The sequence below is a fragment of the Myxine glutinosa genome, chromosome 3 (assembly GCF_964187855.1).
Source record: "Myxine glutinosa chromosome 3, kmMyxGlut1.1, whole genome shotgun sequence".
Classification (NCBI taxonomy): Eukaryota; Metazoa; Chordata; class Myxini; order Myxiniformes; family Myxinidae; genus Myxine; species Myxine glutinosa.
The window spans coordinates 19,481,597-19,497,178 of record NC_136263.1 but is presented as its reverse complement, the minus strand read 5'-3'; the positions used below and the strand labels follow the sequence as shown (position 1 = coordinate 19,497,178).

At 44.6% G+C, this 15,582-nt stretch overlaps 1 protein-coding gene across 8 annotated transcripts in view; it reads left to right on the top strand.

Moving 5' to 3' along the window:
• LOC137423797 (uncharacterized) overlaps positions 1-15,582 on the top strand; it is a 79,685-nt gene that overhangs the window by 54,966 nt on the left and 9,137 nt on the right. For 2 of the 8 annotated variants that reach the window (XM_068111308.2, XM_068111307.2), the window contains exons 10-23: positions 597-647; positions 828-863; positions 1,137-1,187; positions 1,462-1,506; positions 1,980-2,036; positions 2,628-2,669; positions 11,489-11,530; positions 11,664-11,717; positions 11,862-11,894; positions 12,550-12,597; positions 12,843-12,902; positions 14,725-14,760; positions 15,221-15,274; positions 15,463-15,504. In XM_068111308.2, coding sequence (XP_067967409.2) covers positions 597-647; positions 828-863; positions 1,137-1,187; positions 1,462-1,506; positions 1,980-2,036; positions 2,628-2,669; positions 11,489-11,530; positions 11,664-11,717; positions 11,862-11,894; positions 12,550-12,597; positions 12,843-12,902; positions 14,725-14,760; positions 15,221-15,274; positions 15,463-15,504 — 651 coding nt within the window. The remainder of the gene's footprint in view (positions 1-596; positions 648-827; positions 864-1,136; positions 1,188-1,461; positions 1,507-1,979; positions 2,037-2,627; positions 2,670-11,488; positions 11,531-11,663; positions 11,718-11,861; positions 11,895-12,549; positions 12,598-12,842; positions 12,903-14,724; positions 14,761-15,220; positions 15,275-15,462; positions 15,505-15,582) is intronic. The other 6 variants (XM_078773737.1, XM_078773738.1, XM_068111310.2 and 3 more) reach the window with 5 other exon arrangements.

Genomic DNA, 15,582 nt, shown 5'->3' with positions numbered 1-15,582 from the left:
TTCCCAAAATTTCCAACCCATTGAAAATTCCCAAAATTTCCAACCCATTGAAAATTCCCAAAATTTCCAACCCATTGAAAATTCCCAAAATTTCCAACCCATTGAAAATTCCCAAAATTTCCAACCCATTGAAAATTCCCAAAATTTCCAACCCATTGAAAATTCCCAAAATTTCCAACCCATTGAAAATTCCCAAAATTTTCCAACCCATTGAAAATTCCCAAAATTTCCAACCCATTGAAAATTCCCAAAATTTCCAACCCATTGAAAATTCCAAAAATTTCCAACCCATTGAAAATTCCCAACCCATTGAAAATTCCCGAAACTTTCCAAAATTTCCGGAAAGTTTCCGACCCTTTGCAACCCTAACACCAACCCTCTTACTTGCAAGTGACCATGTTTCCTCCTGTTGTTGTTAGCCCATTCCCTAGCTTGTGCCCAACTGTGGCCCCACCTCATTACATTACCCTTTTTACCACCTCGTTCTTCCATGAGCTTAGATTTTGTAAACCAAAAAAGAAAGTTTGGTCTTGTGCATGGAACATGTCCAAGTATTTATCTCAACGTGGCACTTTTGTTTGATCCTCCTTGTCCAGGATATGGAGGCCCTGCTGGATATGGAGCTGGGGCAGCCAAGGCCAGAGCAGGTCAGTGAGCTCTTTTCTCCTCATTGTACCTTCACCTTTGAACCCTCGCATAAGTTCGCTCTCACTTTTGCCTCTTAACTTCTGTAACAAAACCCCTACACCTTCACACCTAAATTGAGCCTTCATCTCAGTGATTTCACGACATTTCATCCAAAATACTGCACTCCATCTTTACCCTAGGGGCTGCTCCACAGGCCCATGGAGGCTATGGCAACGGTGAGTCATGAGGAACAGGTAATACATGTATTGTTAAATTACAATACATGTATTGCATGTTATACGAGGTCTGCGCGAATATTTAGCTGAACTATATACGAAACAGATTGCAAAGCTTTCATTGTATTGCACAGCTTTCAGTTAATGCCACGCATTGCTCTGGAACATCATACCCATCACATGTTCAGCAGTTCAGATGTTTCAGTTAGTTGGAAGAAAGTTTTCTTCATTGAAAAGGAAAACAAATCTGTATTCACTGTTTGTTTTTACAAGGACATGGAGCTCCTGCTGGATATGGAGCAGGGGGACCCATGGCTGGAGCAGGTCAGTGAGAAATGTTGGGCCATTTTCACTTTGAACTCTGACCTTTGCACCCTCCATGAATGCTCTTTCTGCATGATTTCCTCATTTTTATATTGGCCTCCAAAATTTCCTCTTTAGTAAGAACTCTTACATTAATCAAGCAACTTTGAGGAAAGGTAAAGGTCATGCTACCTATGGTTTTGAGGTCACAGAGTGAACTTTTCACATGTTCCTAATCTGTGATATGCACCGAGCACTGTGTAAATTTTCCTACATTTACAATATGCACATGCAGGTCCTGCTGCACATGGAGGAGGAGCAGGAGCCAAGGCCGGCGCAGGTTTGTCTTTTTAATCTCCTCCTCCACCATCACCACTTCATCCACCACCTCCTCATCATCCTCTACCACCTTCTCTATCATCTTTCCCTCATGCACCACCACATCGCCCTCCACCTCCACCTCCACCTCATCATCATCGTCTAGCACCACCTCATCATTCTCTTCCACCTCACCGTCCTTTCAATTTCCTTGAAATGCTCATTTCATGAGACATCAACTCTTTATTCGTGATTTCTTTGTTCACAATCTCATTTCCATATTGGCCTCCCTAATTTCCTCTTTAGTTAGAACTCTTACATCCGTCGAGCTTCAGGCAAGTTTGAGCAAAGGTTAAGATCATGCTACCTATGGTTTTGAGGTCACAGAGTGACCTTTTCACATGTTCCTAATCTGTGATATGCACTGAGCATTGTGTAAGTCCTGAGTAAATTTTCCTGCATTTACAATTCTATCTTTACAATATGCACATGCAGGTCCTGCTGGATATGGACCAGGAGCAGGGGCAGGGGCAGGAGCCAAGGCTGGAGCAGGTTTGTCTTTTTTGCATCTGATCCTCCACTACATACACCTCCTTATCCTCCACCACCTCCTCTATCATCCCCTCCTCATGGTTCACCTTTCCCTCCACTACCAACACTCACCACTTCACCCTCCATCACCTCCTCATCATATATGCCTACCTCAATCCCCTGCACCACCACCACCACCACCTCCTCCCTCTCCACCACAACACTTTGAGCCTTGTATGCTATATGCTTCATTAAAATGAATTGGTTTGACTGAAAAACACAGGAACACACTATAAGCAAACAATAAACACTCCAAGTTTTGAATTTGCTTTGGATCTATTTCCACAGCCAAAGCTTATTGATTTCCTTCAATCAAGAGCCTGAAAAACCATGATAACCCAGACCCAGAGGTCCTGGCTCCTGATTGGAGGAAAATTCTCAACACACCCAGTAACCTATCAGTCAAAACGGGCCAATTCTGAGATCATAATCCTGCTTTAATCACCCTTCCACTGTCCCAATTGTAAAATTCCAAAACCCATCAACCACATAAGTTATACGAGAACCAGAGATGTGTTTGCTTACTTTGTACTTTACCTGTTTCACCTCCAGCTCCAGCAGCACAGGTGTATGCTAATGGAGGCTATGGCAATGGTAAGATGGGAAGGGACATTGAAGTTAACACTATTCTTTATTTCCACACTTGCATCTGTTCTCGCTTTCAATCCACCGTTACAACATTTTATTGTCCTGTACTCCTCGCACAAGCGGCGGTCATGGAGCAAGGTACAGCAGGTCTTGGTCTGATAACGATACTTGTGTCTAGATCTGGTGTTATTAGCAGGTCCATATGCAACGTGGGCATTTACCCTGAGACAGTTTATAGTGTTATTTGTCAATTGTTGCACCTACACTCGTGTGTCAGATAGTTCAAATTGATCATGGATCAAGGCAGCAGAATTGGGAACATGCTTATGGTGAGATATATGATGATCCTGAATTTGATTATTGGTTGGAATGGATCCGACTAGGTCATGACATTACCAAACCAATATTTAACATGCTGATTGAAAAGGGACAATAGACTGATCAGATTGATAGAAAAAGGGACAATAGACTGATCGAAAAATGGACAATAGACTGATCGAAACAGGGACACCAGACTGATCGAACTGATCGAAAAAGGGACAATAGACTGAACAGACTGATCCAAAAAGGGACAATAGACTGATCGGACCGATCCAAAAAGGGACAACAGACCGATCGAAAAAGGGACAATAGACTGATCGAAAAAGGGACACTAGACTGATCGAACTGATCGAAAAAGGGACAATAGACTGATCAGACTGATCCAAAAAGGGACAATAGACTGATCGGACCGATCCAAAAAGGGACAATAGACCGATCGAAAAAGGGACAATAGACTGATCAGACCGATCGAAAAAGGGACAATAGACTGATCGGACCGATCCAAAAAGGGACAATAGACTGATCGGACCGATCCAAAAAGGGACAATAGACTGATCGGACTGATCGAAAAAGGGACAATAGACTGATCGAAAAAGGGACACCAGACTGATTGAACTGATCGAAAAAGGGACAATAGACTGATCAGACTGATCCAAAAAGGGACAATAGATTGATCAGATTGATCGAAAAAGGGATAATAGACTGATCGAAAAAAGGGACAATAGACTGATCGAAAAAGGGACACCAGACTGATCGAACTGATCGAAAAAGGGACAATAGACTGATCGAAAAAGGGACAATAGACTGATCGGATTGATCGAAAAAGGGATAATAGACTGATCGAAAAAAGGGACAATAGACTGATCGAAAAAGGGACACCAGACTGATCGAACTGATCGAAAAAGGGACAATAGACTGATCGAAAAAGGGACAATAGACTGATCGGACCGATCCAAAAAGGGACAATAGACTGATCGGATTGATCGAAAAAGGGATAATAGACTGATCGAAAAAAGGGACACCAGACTGATTGAACTGATCGAAAAAGGGACAATAGACTGATCAGACTGATCCAAAAAGGGACAATAGATTGATCAGATTGATCGAAAAAGGGATAATAGACTGATCGAAAAAAGGGACAATAGACTGATCGAACTGATCGAAAAAGGGACAATAGACTGATCCAAAAAGGGACAATAGACTGATCAGATTGATCGAAAAAGGGATAATAGACTGATCGAAAAAAGGGACAATAGACTGATCGAAAAAGGGACACCAGACTGATCGAACTGATCGAAAAAGGGACAATAGACTGATCGAAAAAGGGACAATAGACTGATCGGACCGATCCAAAAAGGGACAATAGACTGTTCGGACTGATCGAAAAGGGACAATAGACTGATCGAAAAAGGGACAATAGACTGATCGAAAAAGGGACACCAGACTGATCGAAAAAGGGACAATAGACTGATCGGACCGATCCAAAAAGGGACAATAGACTGATCGGACTGATCGAAAAGGGACAATAGACTGATCGAAAAAGGGACACCAGACTGATCGAAAAAGGGACAATAGACTGATCAGACTGATCCAAAAAGGGACAATAGACTGATCGGACTGATCGAAAAGGGACAATAGACTGATCGAAAAAGAGACACCAGACTGATCGAAAAAGGGACAATAGACTGATCAGACTGATCCAAAAAGGGACAATAGACTGATCGGACCGATCCAAAAAGGGACAATAGACTGATCGAAAAAGGGACAATAGACTGATCGAAAAAGGGACACCAGACTGATCGAAAAAGGGACAATAGACTGATCAGACTGATCCAAAAAGGGACAATAAGACTGATCGGACTGATCGAAAAGGGACAATAGACTGATCGAAAAAGGGACAATAGACTGATCGAAAAAGGGACACCAGACTGATCGAAAAAGGGACAATAGACTGATCGGACCGATCCAAAAAGGGACAATAGACTGATCGAAAAAGGGACACCAGACTGATCGAAAAAGGGACAATAGACTGATCGGATCGATCCAAAAAGGGACAATAGACTGATCGAAAAAGGGACAATAGACTGATCAGATTGATCGAAAAAGGGACAATAGACTGATCAGACTGATCCAAAAAGGGACAATAGACTGATCGGACCGATCCAAAAAGGGACAATAGACTGATCGAAAAAGGGACAATAGACTGATCAGATTGATCGAAAAAGGGACAATATACTGATCGAAAAAGGGACCATAGACTGATCGAAAAAGGGACAATAGACTGATCGGACTGATCCAAAAAGGGACAATAGACTGATCGGACTGATCGAAAAGGGACAATAGACTGATCGAAAAAGGGACAATAGACTGATCGAAAAAGGGACACCAGACTGATCGAAAAAGGGACAATAGACTGATCGGACCGATCCAAAAAGGGACAATAGACTGATCGGACTGATCGAAAAGGGACAATAGACTGATCGAAAAAGGGACAATAGACTGATCGAAAAAGAGACACCAGACTGATCGAAAAAGGGACAATAGACTGATCAGACTGATCCAAAAAGGGACAATAGACTGATCGGACCGATCCAAAAAGGGACAATAGACTGATCGAAAAAGGGACAATAGACTGATCGAAAAAGGGACACCAGACTGATCGAAAAAGGGACAATAGACTGATCAGACTGATCCAAAAAGGGACAATAAGACTGATCGGACTGATCGAAAAGGGACAATAGACTGATCGAAAAAGGAACAATAGACTGATCGAAAAAGGGACACCAGACTGATCGAAAAAGGGACAATAGACTGATCGGACCGATCCAAAAAGGGACAATAGACTGATCGAAAAAGGGACACCAGACTGATCGAAAAAGGGACAATAGACTGATCGGATCGATCCAAAAAGGGACAATAGACTGATCGAAAAAGGGACAATAGACTGATCAGATTGATCGAAAAAGGGACAATAGACTGATCAGACTGATCCAAAAAGGGACAATAGACTGATCGGACCGATCCAAAAAGGGACAATAGACTGATCGAAAAAGGGACAATAGACTGATCAGATTGATCGAAAAAGGGACAATATACTGATCCAAAAAGGGACAATAAGACTGATCGGACTGATCGAAAAGGGACAATAGACTGATCGAAAAAGGGACAATAGACTGATCGAAAAAGGGACACCAGACTGATCGAAAAAGGGACAATAGACTGATCGGACCGATCCAAAAAGGGACAATAGACTGATCGAAAAAGGGACACCAGACTGATCGAAAAAGGGACAATAGACTGATCGGATCGATCCAAAAAGGGACAATAGACTGATCGAAAAAGGGACAATAGACTGATCAGATTGATCGAAAAAGGGACAATAGACTGATCGGACCGATCCAAAAAGGGACAATAGACTGATCGAAAAAGGGACAATAGACTGATCAGATTGATCGAAAAAGGGACAATATACTGATCGAAAAAGGGACAATAGACTGATCGGACTGCTTGAAAAAGGGACCATAGACTGTCTGGTCAAAAAAGGGACAATAGCCTGTCTGTACCATTGTCTTCGTAATGCATTATTTATTACTGCATTGTACTTGTATTACACACGATTGTAAACTAGTCTTTAGTCGGTCTGTGCCAGTGGAAAACCAATGTGGGAAAGGAGGTGAAGTGGCATTTCAAGCGCGAGCCCTTCATCGAAGAGGACTCGTGCCTGAAACACCACTTCAGTCCTTCCAACGGCGGTTAAGAGTTAGGAAACAAGTCTCATAGCTCGGGTGAGAATTGATCTTACGGTGACAGAGCCTCACCGCATGGCAATCACCACCTGACGATGGCTGGCAGCACACCTGGGCCTTAGGATTTGGAAGGTTTTTAAAGACTCCATTATCTAAATTACTCCATTGCATAAAACGTTATATAAAGTGCTGGGTCGATTGAAGGCCTTTGTGAGTGGCCATGTATTTATGCTTGGAAATTGCCATTATATTGTAGGAAGAGTAGGATAGAAAAAGAAAACGTGATTTTAGGGCATATTATGAGGGTGTTGGCTCCACATTCAGCCATTTTCCCATCAATACCACATCAATACCACATTGACTTCCGGGTTCGGTTGCGAGAGGACGCTGGCGTTGCATATTCGCCGCTTCTCCGACTGGATGGATGTACAGGGTCTGCTTCTACCTTTCTGACCTGACATCTCACACCTGTCCTGCCTTTTCACACCCGCACGTGCCGCGTGTTCTCCGGCTGGATAACGGAATCTGCTTTTGATGGTACGGAATACGGAATTCGAAAGGCCCGCTCCCGTTGATTGTGGCCGTGGCCTTGTTTGCCGGTGGCCTTGTGGCCTTGTTTGCCGCTGTGGTCTTGATTAGCGGCTGCAGTCGTTTGCCGCTGCGTTTGCCGCTTTGCCTCCTCGACCTTGGCCTCGTACTCGTCCCTTCGCTCCTGCCTGGCATGGCTCTGAAGTACTCCGCCGCAAGGCTTCTTCTGCTCAATACCCGCTCCACCCCATCATGCATCTCTGCCATCAAATCAAATGGACTCCTCCGACGACCCAGGTACATTCACCGTGGCTCCGGTCGCAAGTTTGTTTATTTGCAATCAGGTCACTCCATCCCCGTCCTCTGGTCGGCTCAGCGCACTCTCACTCTTCGTCCCAGCGCACCTGGTCACAGCAACCCACACGATCGCACCTCCTGCCTACGAACCCTGGCTAAATCACCTGAATTCATCCCTGCTGTTCAAAACAACATCAAGCTCACCCTGTTCAACACCCGGTCCCTCAACAATAAATGCCTCATCCTGAACGAATACATCCTGGATAACAAACTGGACTTTCTCTGTCTCACCGAAACCTGGCAACAACCTCTGGACTACTACACACTCAACCTCACCACACCCAATGGATATTCCTACGTCAATAAACCACGCTCGGAGGGCCGAGGTGGTGGAATTGCCGTTATCCACCGTCAAGACATCAAGACCAACCTCATCTCCATCTCATCTGCTCCATCATTTGAACACCTGGCTTTAAAACTCTCTGGTCACACGCAGTCAGTCATGGCTGTCGTCTACCGCCCTCCCAAACCACACCCATCATTCCTGTCTGACTTCTCCTACTTTCTGACCCAGCTATGTTCCCTCTCCCCCTCAATCCTCCTCCTTGGTGATTTCAATATCCACATGGACTCCACTGACTCCACAATAACCACTGACTTCACTGATTTACTCACCTGCTTTAACCTCACTCAACATGTCGACTTTCCTACCCATATCCGTGGTCACATTTTGGACCTTGTCTGCTCCACTGGATTAAATTTGCACCATCTCTATGGCTCCGACCTCACCCTCTCTGACCACTTAGCCATCACTCTGACCATCAACATCCCCGCCCCAACACCAAGGCATTATCGCACAATCAACTTCCGTAAGCTAAACGCTCTTTCACCTACCTCATTCTCATCCACCCTCTCTGAAAAAATGTCCACTTCTCCCTTCATTGACCTCCACACCCCTTCCGACCTCACTGACTACTACAACCACACTCTCTCCTCCTGCCTTGACCAGCTTGCGCCTGTAAAAACCAAAACAGTTTCTTTCACCCATTCTGCTCCCTGGTTTACCCCTGAACTCCACCTGATGAAAACTCGTGCTCGCCAACTTGAAAGACTCCGCAATAAAACGGGTCTCACAGTTCACTCCCAAGCCTACAAGGACCACATACAACACTACAAAGATGCCCTCTCCCGCGCCCGCTCTGCCTACTACTCTCAAATTATCCACTCTGGCTCCGGAAACCCAAAAGCACTCTTCTCGACAATAAACAAACTCCTCCGCCCCCTGAACACCACCACCCAGTCATTCACAGTAGACAACTGCATCTCCTTCCTCTCTTTCTTCCAACGCAAAATTGACAACATCTACAACAGCTTGACCACCACCGCACCCGCTCCCCCTCCAACCACCTGCCCCCCCTTGTCCTGCCATCCCCTGTCTCGGTTCTCCCCAATCTCTCCTACTGACCTCTCTGAACTCCTCATAGGAATGAAAACTGCCACCTGCACTCTTGACCCCATCCCCTCCAGCTTTGTCAAAGCCTCCCTCCCTGCTCTCTCTCCACTTATCATTGCAACAATAAACTCCTCCCTGTCTACAGGCATCGTCCCACCTTCCCTCAAAATTGCTGCTGTTACCCCCATTCTAAAAAAACCTGGTCTAAACCCTGACACCCTAAACAACTTCAGACCCATCTCCAACCTACCCTTTCTGTCAAAAGTTTTGGAACACGCTGTAGCCACTCAACTCAAACATCATCTCTCTGCCAATAACTTGTATGAAACATTCCAATCCGGATTCCGCTCCAACCACAGTACTGAAACTGCTCTCCTCAAAATCACCAACGACCTTCTCCTCTCCTCTGACGCTGGCAACCTCAACATTCTCGTCCTCCTCGACCTCAGCGCTGCCTTTGACACCATCGATCACACTATCCTCCTCACCCGACTTGAATCCACCTTTAACGTCACCGGCACTGCCCTCTCTTGGATTAAATCATACCTCTCTGACAGATGCCAGTTCATCTCCATCAATAACTGCAAATCCCCCACTGCTCCCCTCCCCCAAGGTGTCCCCCAAGGTTCAGTTCTTGGCCCCCTCCTCTTCATCCTTTACCTGTCCCCGCTCGGTCACTTAATCCGCCGTCATGGTCTCCAATTCCACTGCTTCGCCGATGACATCCAGCTTTTCATCTCCACCAAGTCCGTCTCCACCGACACCCACTCTATCCTGACAAACTGCATCACTGAAATAAAATCCTGGCTTCAAATCAACTTCCTCAAGCTTAACTGTGATAAATCTGAAATAATCATCATTGGCCCAAAAACGCTCACAAAATCCACCCATAACTTTGCCCTCAACATCGACGGTATCCCAGTATCCACCTCCCCTCACATCCGGAATCTTGGCGTCATCTTTGACCAAACCCTTTCCTTCGACAAATACACTAAACAGATCACAAAGTCAGCCTTCTTTCACCTGAAAAACATTGCCCGTCTCCGCTCATCCCTCTCCTCCACGGCTGCAGAAACCCTCATCCACGCCTTCATCACCTCCCGTCTGGACTACTGCAATAGCCTCCTCTATGGTTCACCCTCAAAAATCACCAATAAACTCCAATACATTCAGAACTCCGCTGCCCGTCTACTCACTCATTCCCGGACCCGTGACCACATCACCCCCGTCCTTTACAAGCTTCACTGGCTCCCCATCCCCCAGAGAATCCAGTACAAAATCCTCCTCTTGACATACAAAGCCCTCCATAACCTGGCCCCATCCTACCTGGCTGACCTCCTCTCCAGACACACTCCCACCCGCAACCTCCGCTCTGCTGGTACCAACCTCCTGACCCCCTCCATCCGGACCAAATTCAGATCCTGGGGGGACAGGGCCTTCTCCATCGCTGCTCCCACCCTCTGGAACTCACTACCTCACACCATCAGAGACTCCTCCTCACTCACCACATTCAAAACATCACTAAAGACCCACCTGTTCAACGCTGCATTCAACATTCAACCCACAGCATTTAACCCCTGACTATCTCTTCTCCTTCTCCCTCCTTTTGCTTTAAATATTTCCCTATTGATTCTTGTCTTGTCTTTTTGATTCTTGTCTTATATATATGCCGTATATCGCTGCTGTTTGTTTTCTTGATTCTTGTCTTTTTGCAATTGTTGTTTTCATGTTTTGTTATGCATTATGTTTTCCACTCTGTCAAAGCGCCTTTGGGCTTCTGGAAAAGCGCTATACAAAATAAATGAATTATTATTATTATTATTATTATTATTATTATAATAAATAATGTAGAGCCAAACATGTGAATTAGTGGGTGGATGTTAAAGACCGCACGGTGTCCTTTGCGAAGAGTAGGCGAGCTATCACCGGTACCCTGAACAAATTACAAATTCACATGGCCGAATATTCCATTCAGCCCTCTTTTTTTTTTCCCCTGCTCGTGGAACCAACTTCCACATTCTCCTCAATATCAATCTTTCCTCCATGTTATTCAAGACAGCTCTTCTCCACCATCTCAGATCACCCCCAATCCAAAACCATGATCTCTTTTCCATCCTCGTTAGTCATCCGCACTCCCAAATCCACCTCCTTCCAAATTTCTAGTTTTTCCTTCCTGTATCCATCTCGTCCACCCTATGCGTCCTCTCCTGTCCCCCCCCACCCCCTCCAAAAAATATTCCTTGTCCAAGTCTCCCCCAATCCTGTCCTTCAAACCCCTCTCTCTCCCTGTCCTGTTGCGTCCTGATCCGTCTCGTGTACTCGTACTAGCTCTTCACTCGTACTAGCTCTTCAACGAGCCTCGACTGTATATACAAACATGAAAGTCACCTGTGCATTGAGGATTAAGCTTTTCTAATACCAGATCAGGATGTCAGTGAACGAAGTCCACGAGTGAAGCTTTTCCATGAATTCTTCCTTAGGGGCAGCTGCAGCAGCTTATGCTGATGGAGCATACCAGAATGGTAAGAGGAAGAGAGTTAGGAGCAATTAAACGAGGTTTTGATTAATACGTATGAGGGTATAAATAATTAAATTGGATAATAACAGTTAACACAAAGAAAAACTTTTAAAATAATTTATTTTCTCCCTTTCCAGGGCTTGGAGGACCTGCTGGTGGTTATGGAGCTGGAGTCGGGAGACCTGGCGTTGGTCTGAAACCTCTTTATGCTACTCGCTTCTGCCTTCCCTTCCTCAACCCAATCCACCTTTCTATCCCTACGCTTCCAGAGATGAGTTTTACAACATGCCTTGTATGTTGACAGACGTGCTTTAACCTGTGTTTCTGTTCCCTAGGAGATGCAGACAAGGCACAACCTCAAGCTTTTGGTGAGGAATCTATTCAGGGAAACTCGAGTTTGATACTTCCAAATTAACTCATTTGAGTGGGAAAACCTGTGGATCACTTATAACCAATTAAAGAACTCACAGTTAAGGTAGCAGGTAAGATGCATCGGCACGGAGTGCTCACCTTTGCCATTTAGTTCTGGATCCAATTCCCAATGGAGTTAAAGTCATCAAACTTTCACTGCTTTGGCCTGGTGCCAGCAGGGGGCGCTGCATCGTGGAGCAAGAGCTTAAATTGATTATTTAATGTCAATGGGATGTTTAGCCTGCTGTACGTTGTGCAATTATTTAGGCAAGTATTACACAAGGGTTGAGCCGGTACCATTGTATGGAGGGAGGGAGAAAGTAGAGGTGAAAGTGATGGATAAAAATGATTTAATACGATTCGACTACAAAAGTTCCTCCATTTGTGCGCACGCGTTATACCGTTTCCTTTTAAACGTTGTTGGTATTTTAAAAACAAAAGCTTCTGCTCAGCTAGACACAGATAGAAAAAGATCAATTTTATAAACAGGATTATAAAGCGAGTAAAGAAAACTCCATTGATCCGCAGCAACTGCGTGATCTGCCTATTGAACGTCAGATCGGATCAATGTTAACCACAGCAGAGGTTAAAACGGTGTTTTACATTCTCCAGGGGGAGACGGTGTTTACCCAGGTGGTTATGGAGCTCAGGACGGATACGGTACAGTATTGTACAACCACACTGCGCAGTGTAGTAAATGTGGTGTCACATGGACCAACTTTCTGTTGATTATGGTATTGTACACAGTCGGTGATGTACAATACATAGCAAGACATGTAAAGGCACAGAATGTTTGACCCTCCCCCGTCCAACACCCAAGCGTACATTTTTTATACATATTTATGTGCAAAGATTGATTGTTCAATGGATTTAACAGGTAATGTGTGTGTGCATCGTGACACCAGGTGAGGCACTTCAGCCAATCGCAGCAGCCTTCCGTGCACCCATCAGCCGGGGACAAGCGAGTGAGTCCGACTGATTGTATTTAAACCGCTAATCTCATTTTGTGCACACGAGCCGGGTGTCCGGTCGGCAGGCATCAGTTTGTGGATGTTATGTTAAAGATCCCACCATTTATTACAGAGTACGCAAGTTAAGGGCACCCTGAAATAATTACCACTCTAACCACCTTCAGTTGAAAGTCATGCCTGGCCAACCAGTTTGTGAAAGACTTGGAGCAAGCATTCACACTCTGAGCTCCAAACTTTAACTTAATGAGAAATACGAGGAGAGTTCGTATGATGTATATGATAAGTTCAATGGGACAGTGTTCATTTGCAGCCCAAAGCGAATGGAACCATCGTCTGGAGAGCTAAGAGTCAGACTTTAAATCAAAACAAGGAGAAAAAGACATAAAATGTCATCGCCCCCGTGATTTTGGTAATTTTGCTGTACGGAGTTAAGGCCACCAGTCGGCCATCTTTGGCCGGATTACAAAACAAAATCTTCTGCATATGTATACTCTCATGTATTGTCTTTGTGCCAAATTTGAATAAAATCCGTCCATGCATGTCGATAAATGGTAGGGGACACGTTTACGTAACAAAATGGCCGCCAGGAGGCCTTTTCTGATCTCAAAAAAAGATGTGCATATGTAAGCTATCGGTCGTTATCTGTATGCCAGGCATGAACAGGATCGGTACATTCATTTCCGAGAAATGGTTGGGGACGTGTTCAACATGGGGGGCATACAACTAAAATGGCTGCCAGTCTACCATTCAGCCATCTTTGATCAGATCGCAAAATAAAGTGAGGTACACGTGTATGCTATTTTATAGTGTTTGCGCCAAGTTTGAACAAAATTAGACCATGAATGTCTGAGAAATGGTTGTGGACGTGTTCAACATGGGGGGGGGGGGGGGGTGGAGGGGGGTCTACAACTAAAATGGCTGCCAGTCTACCATTCAGCCATCTTTGATCAGATCGCAAAATAAAGTGAGGTCCACGTGTATGCTATTTTATACAGTGTTTACGCCAAGTTTGAACAGAATTAGACCATGAATGTCTGAGAAATGGTCGGGGGCGTGTTCTATATCGGGTTTTTGTTTTCTTTTTACAATCAAAATGGCTGCCAATTGACCATCTTTGATTGCATCACGAAACGTCATGATGTGCACATGTATACGATCATGCATTGCTTTTGTGCCAAGTATGAACAAAATCGGTGCATACATGTCCGAGATATGGTGACGGACGGACGGACGAGACCCAAACCATAACCCCCCCGTTTTGAACTAAGTCCAACTGGGGCTAATAAACACTTATTCGATGATCTTCAGCATACCTGAAAGATAATGACCCATCAACACCAGCATATGACGCCTACCCTGAAAGAATGAGGCAGCACACGGAAAGAGCGGAGGATGCAAGACCAGAAAGGTGGTGGTAGAAGCCAGAGAGACCACCGACCTGTCTGCAATGCAGGAATTGAAGCTGGGGACAAAACACACACAATTCCAAAAAAAAAAACCATCAACATGAAAACCTGGAGGTTGTGTGAACTTCCATGAAACGAGCAACAAACACATGGAAAGTTTCCGGTGTGAGAACGAACAAAACGTATTTATCTACATATTCAAGTACATCTTCTGGTAATCTTTATTTTGCTTTTAAAATAGACAAATTACTTTAGTTCCCTTAACTTCCATGTGAAACATTCTTCTTATATATTATCTTCATATTGGGGAGAGGTATCCATTTTCCATTTATCTCTCTCCTACACATTCCCTTTTAAAAATCCCTAATCCTAATCCATTATTTTTCTCTTTCCACCCCGTCCATCCCCAGTCAATGGCCATGGTGGAGCTCCCGTAGCTGGTTATGGTGAGTGTTATTGGAAGATGGCCATGGGACATCATACTTGCACTTACAAAGATGTTGTTGGAACGAGGATGCTCGAAGGAGGAGAAACCTCCCAAGTTGAACAAAGGCAGTGGTTTACCTGTCCTATGTGTGCGCTACACCTTGAGGCCTTGCACGTATTACATAGTTGTGGGTGGAGGGGGATATTACATGAATGGGGGGGGGGGGGGGGGGGTTAAGGAAACGAAGGGGAAAGGAGGCTGGGGGTAAAGGCGAGTGTAATGCGAGGTGGTATGGACTCAACATATCATGAAGAGAATAAATGAGAACAGGTGCAAGAGGTGACACATCTAATGATTTAAAATACATTCAAACAATGACAAACCACCATTTCAGTATTTATATAATTGTATGCTCTTTTTCATCTTTGGATCATGCCTCCTTTACCATGTAACATTATGACCTGTGATTTTTCTTCCAGGTAATGGAATGGGTGTCCCCAGCTATGCAGGAGCTGGGGGGAAACCCAGCTATGGTAATGTTTACACTGCACTTCCAACGTTACAGTAATCAAAACGTGTACATATGTAGCACATGCAATAAATAAAATGAACAGTTCAATTGAATCTCAATTATGTTATGTACAATCATTCTGAAAAAACTGCTTCATACTTGTTTTATTTTACACATTTCCCTGTTTAAAACGACTTGCGATACTTCCAGGGGGTGCTGGAGGTTATGCACCTGCGCAGACTGCAGGTGGAGGTGAGTACAGGGTCTGGGTAATTTTGGGTGCACTTTACAACGGTTTGGCAGTCAGTACATGTAGAACATGGAGTGTGA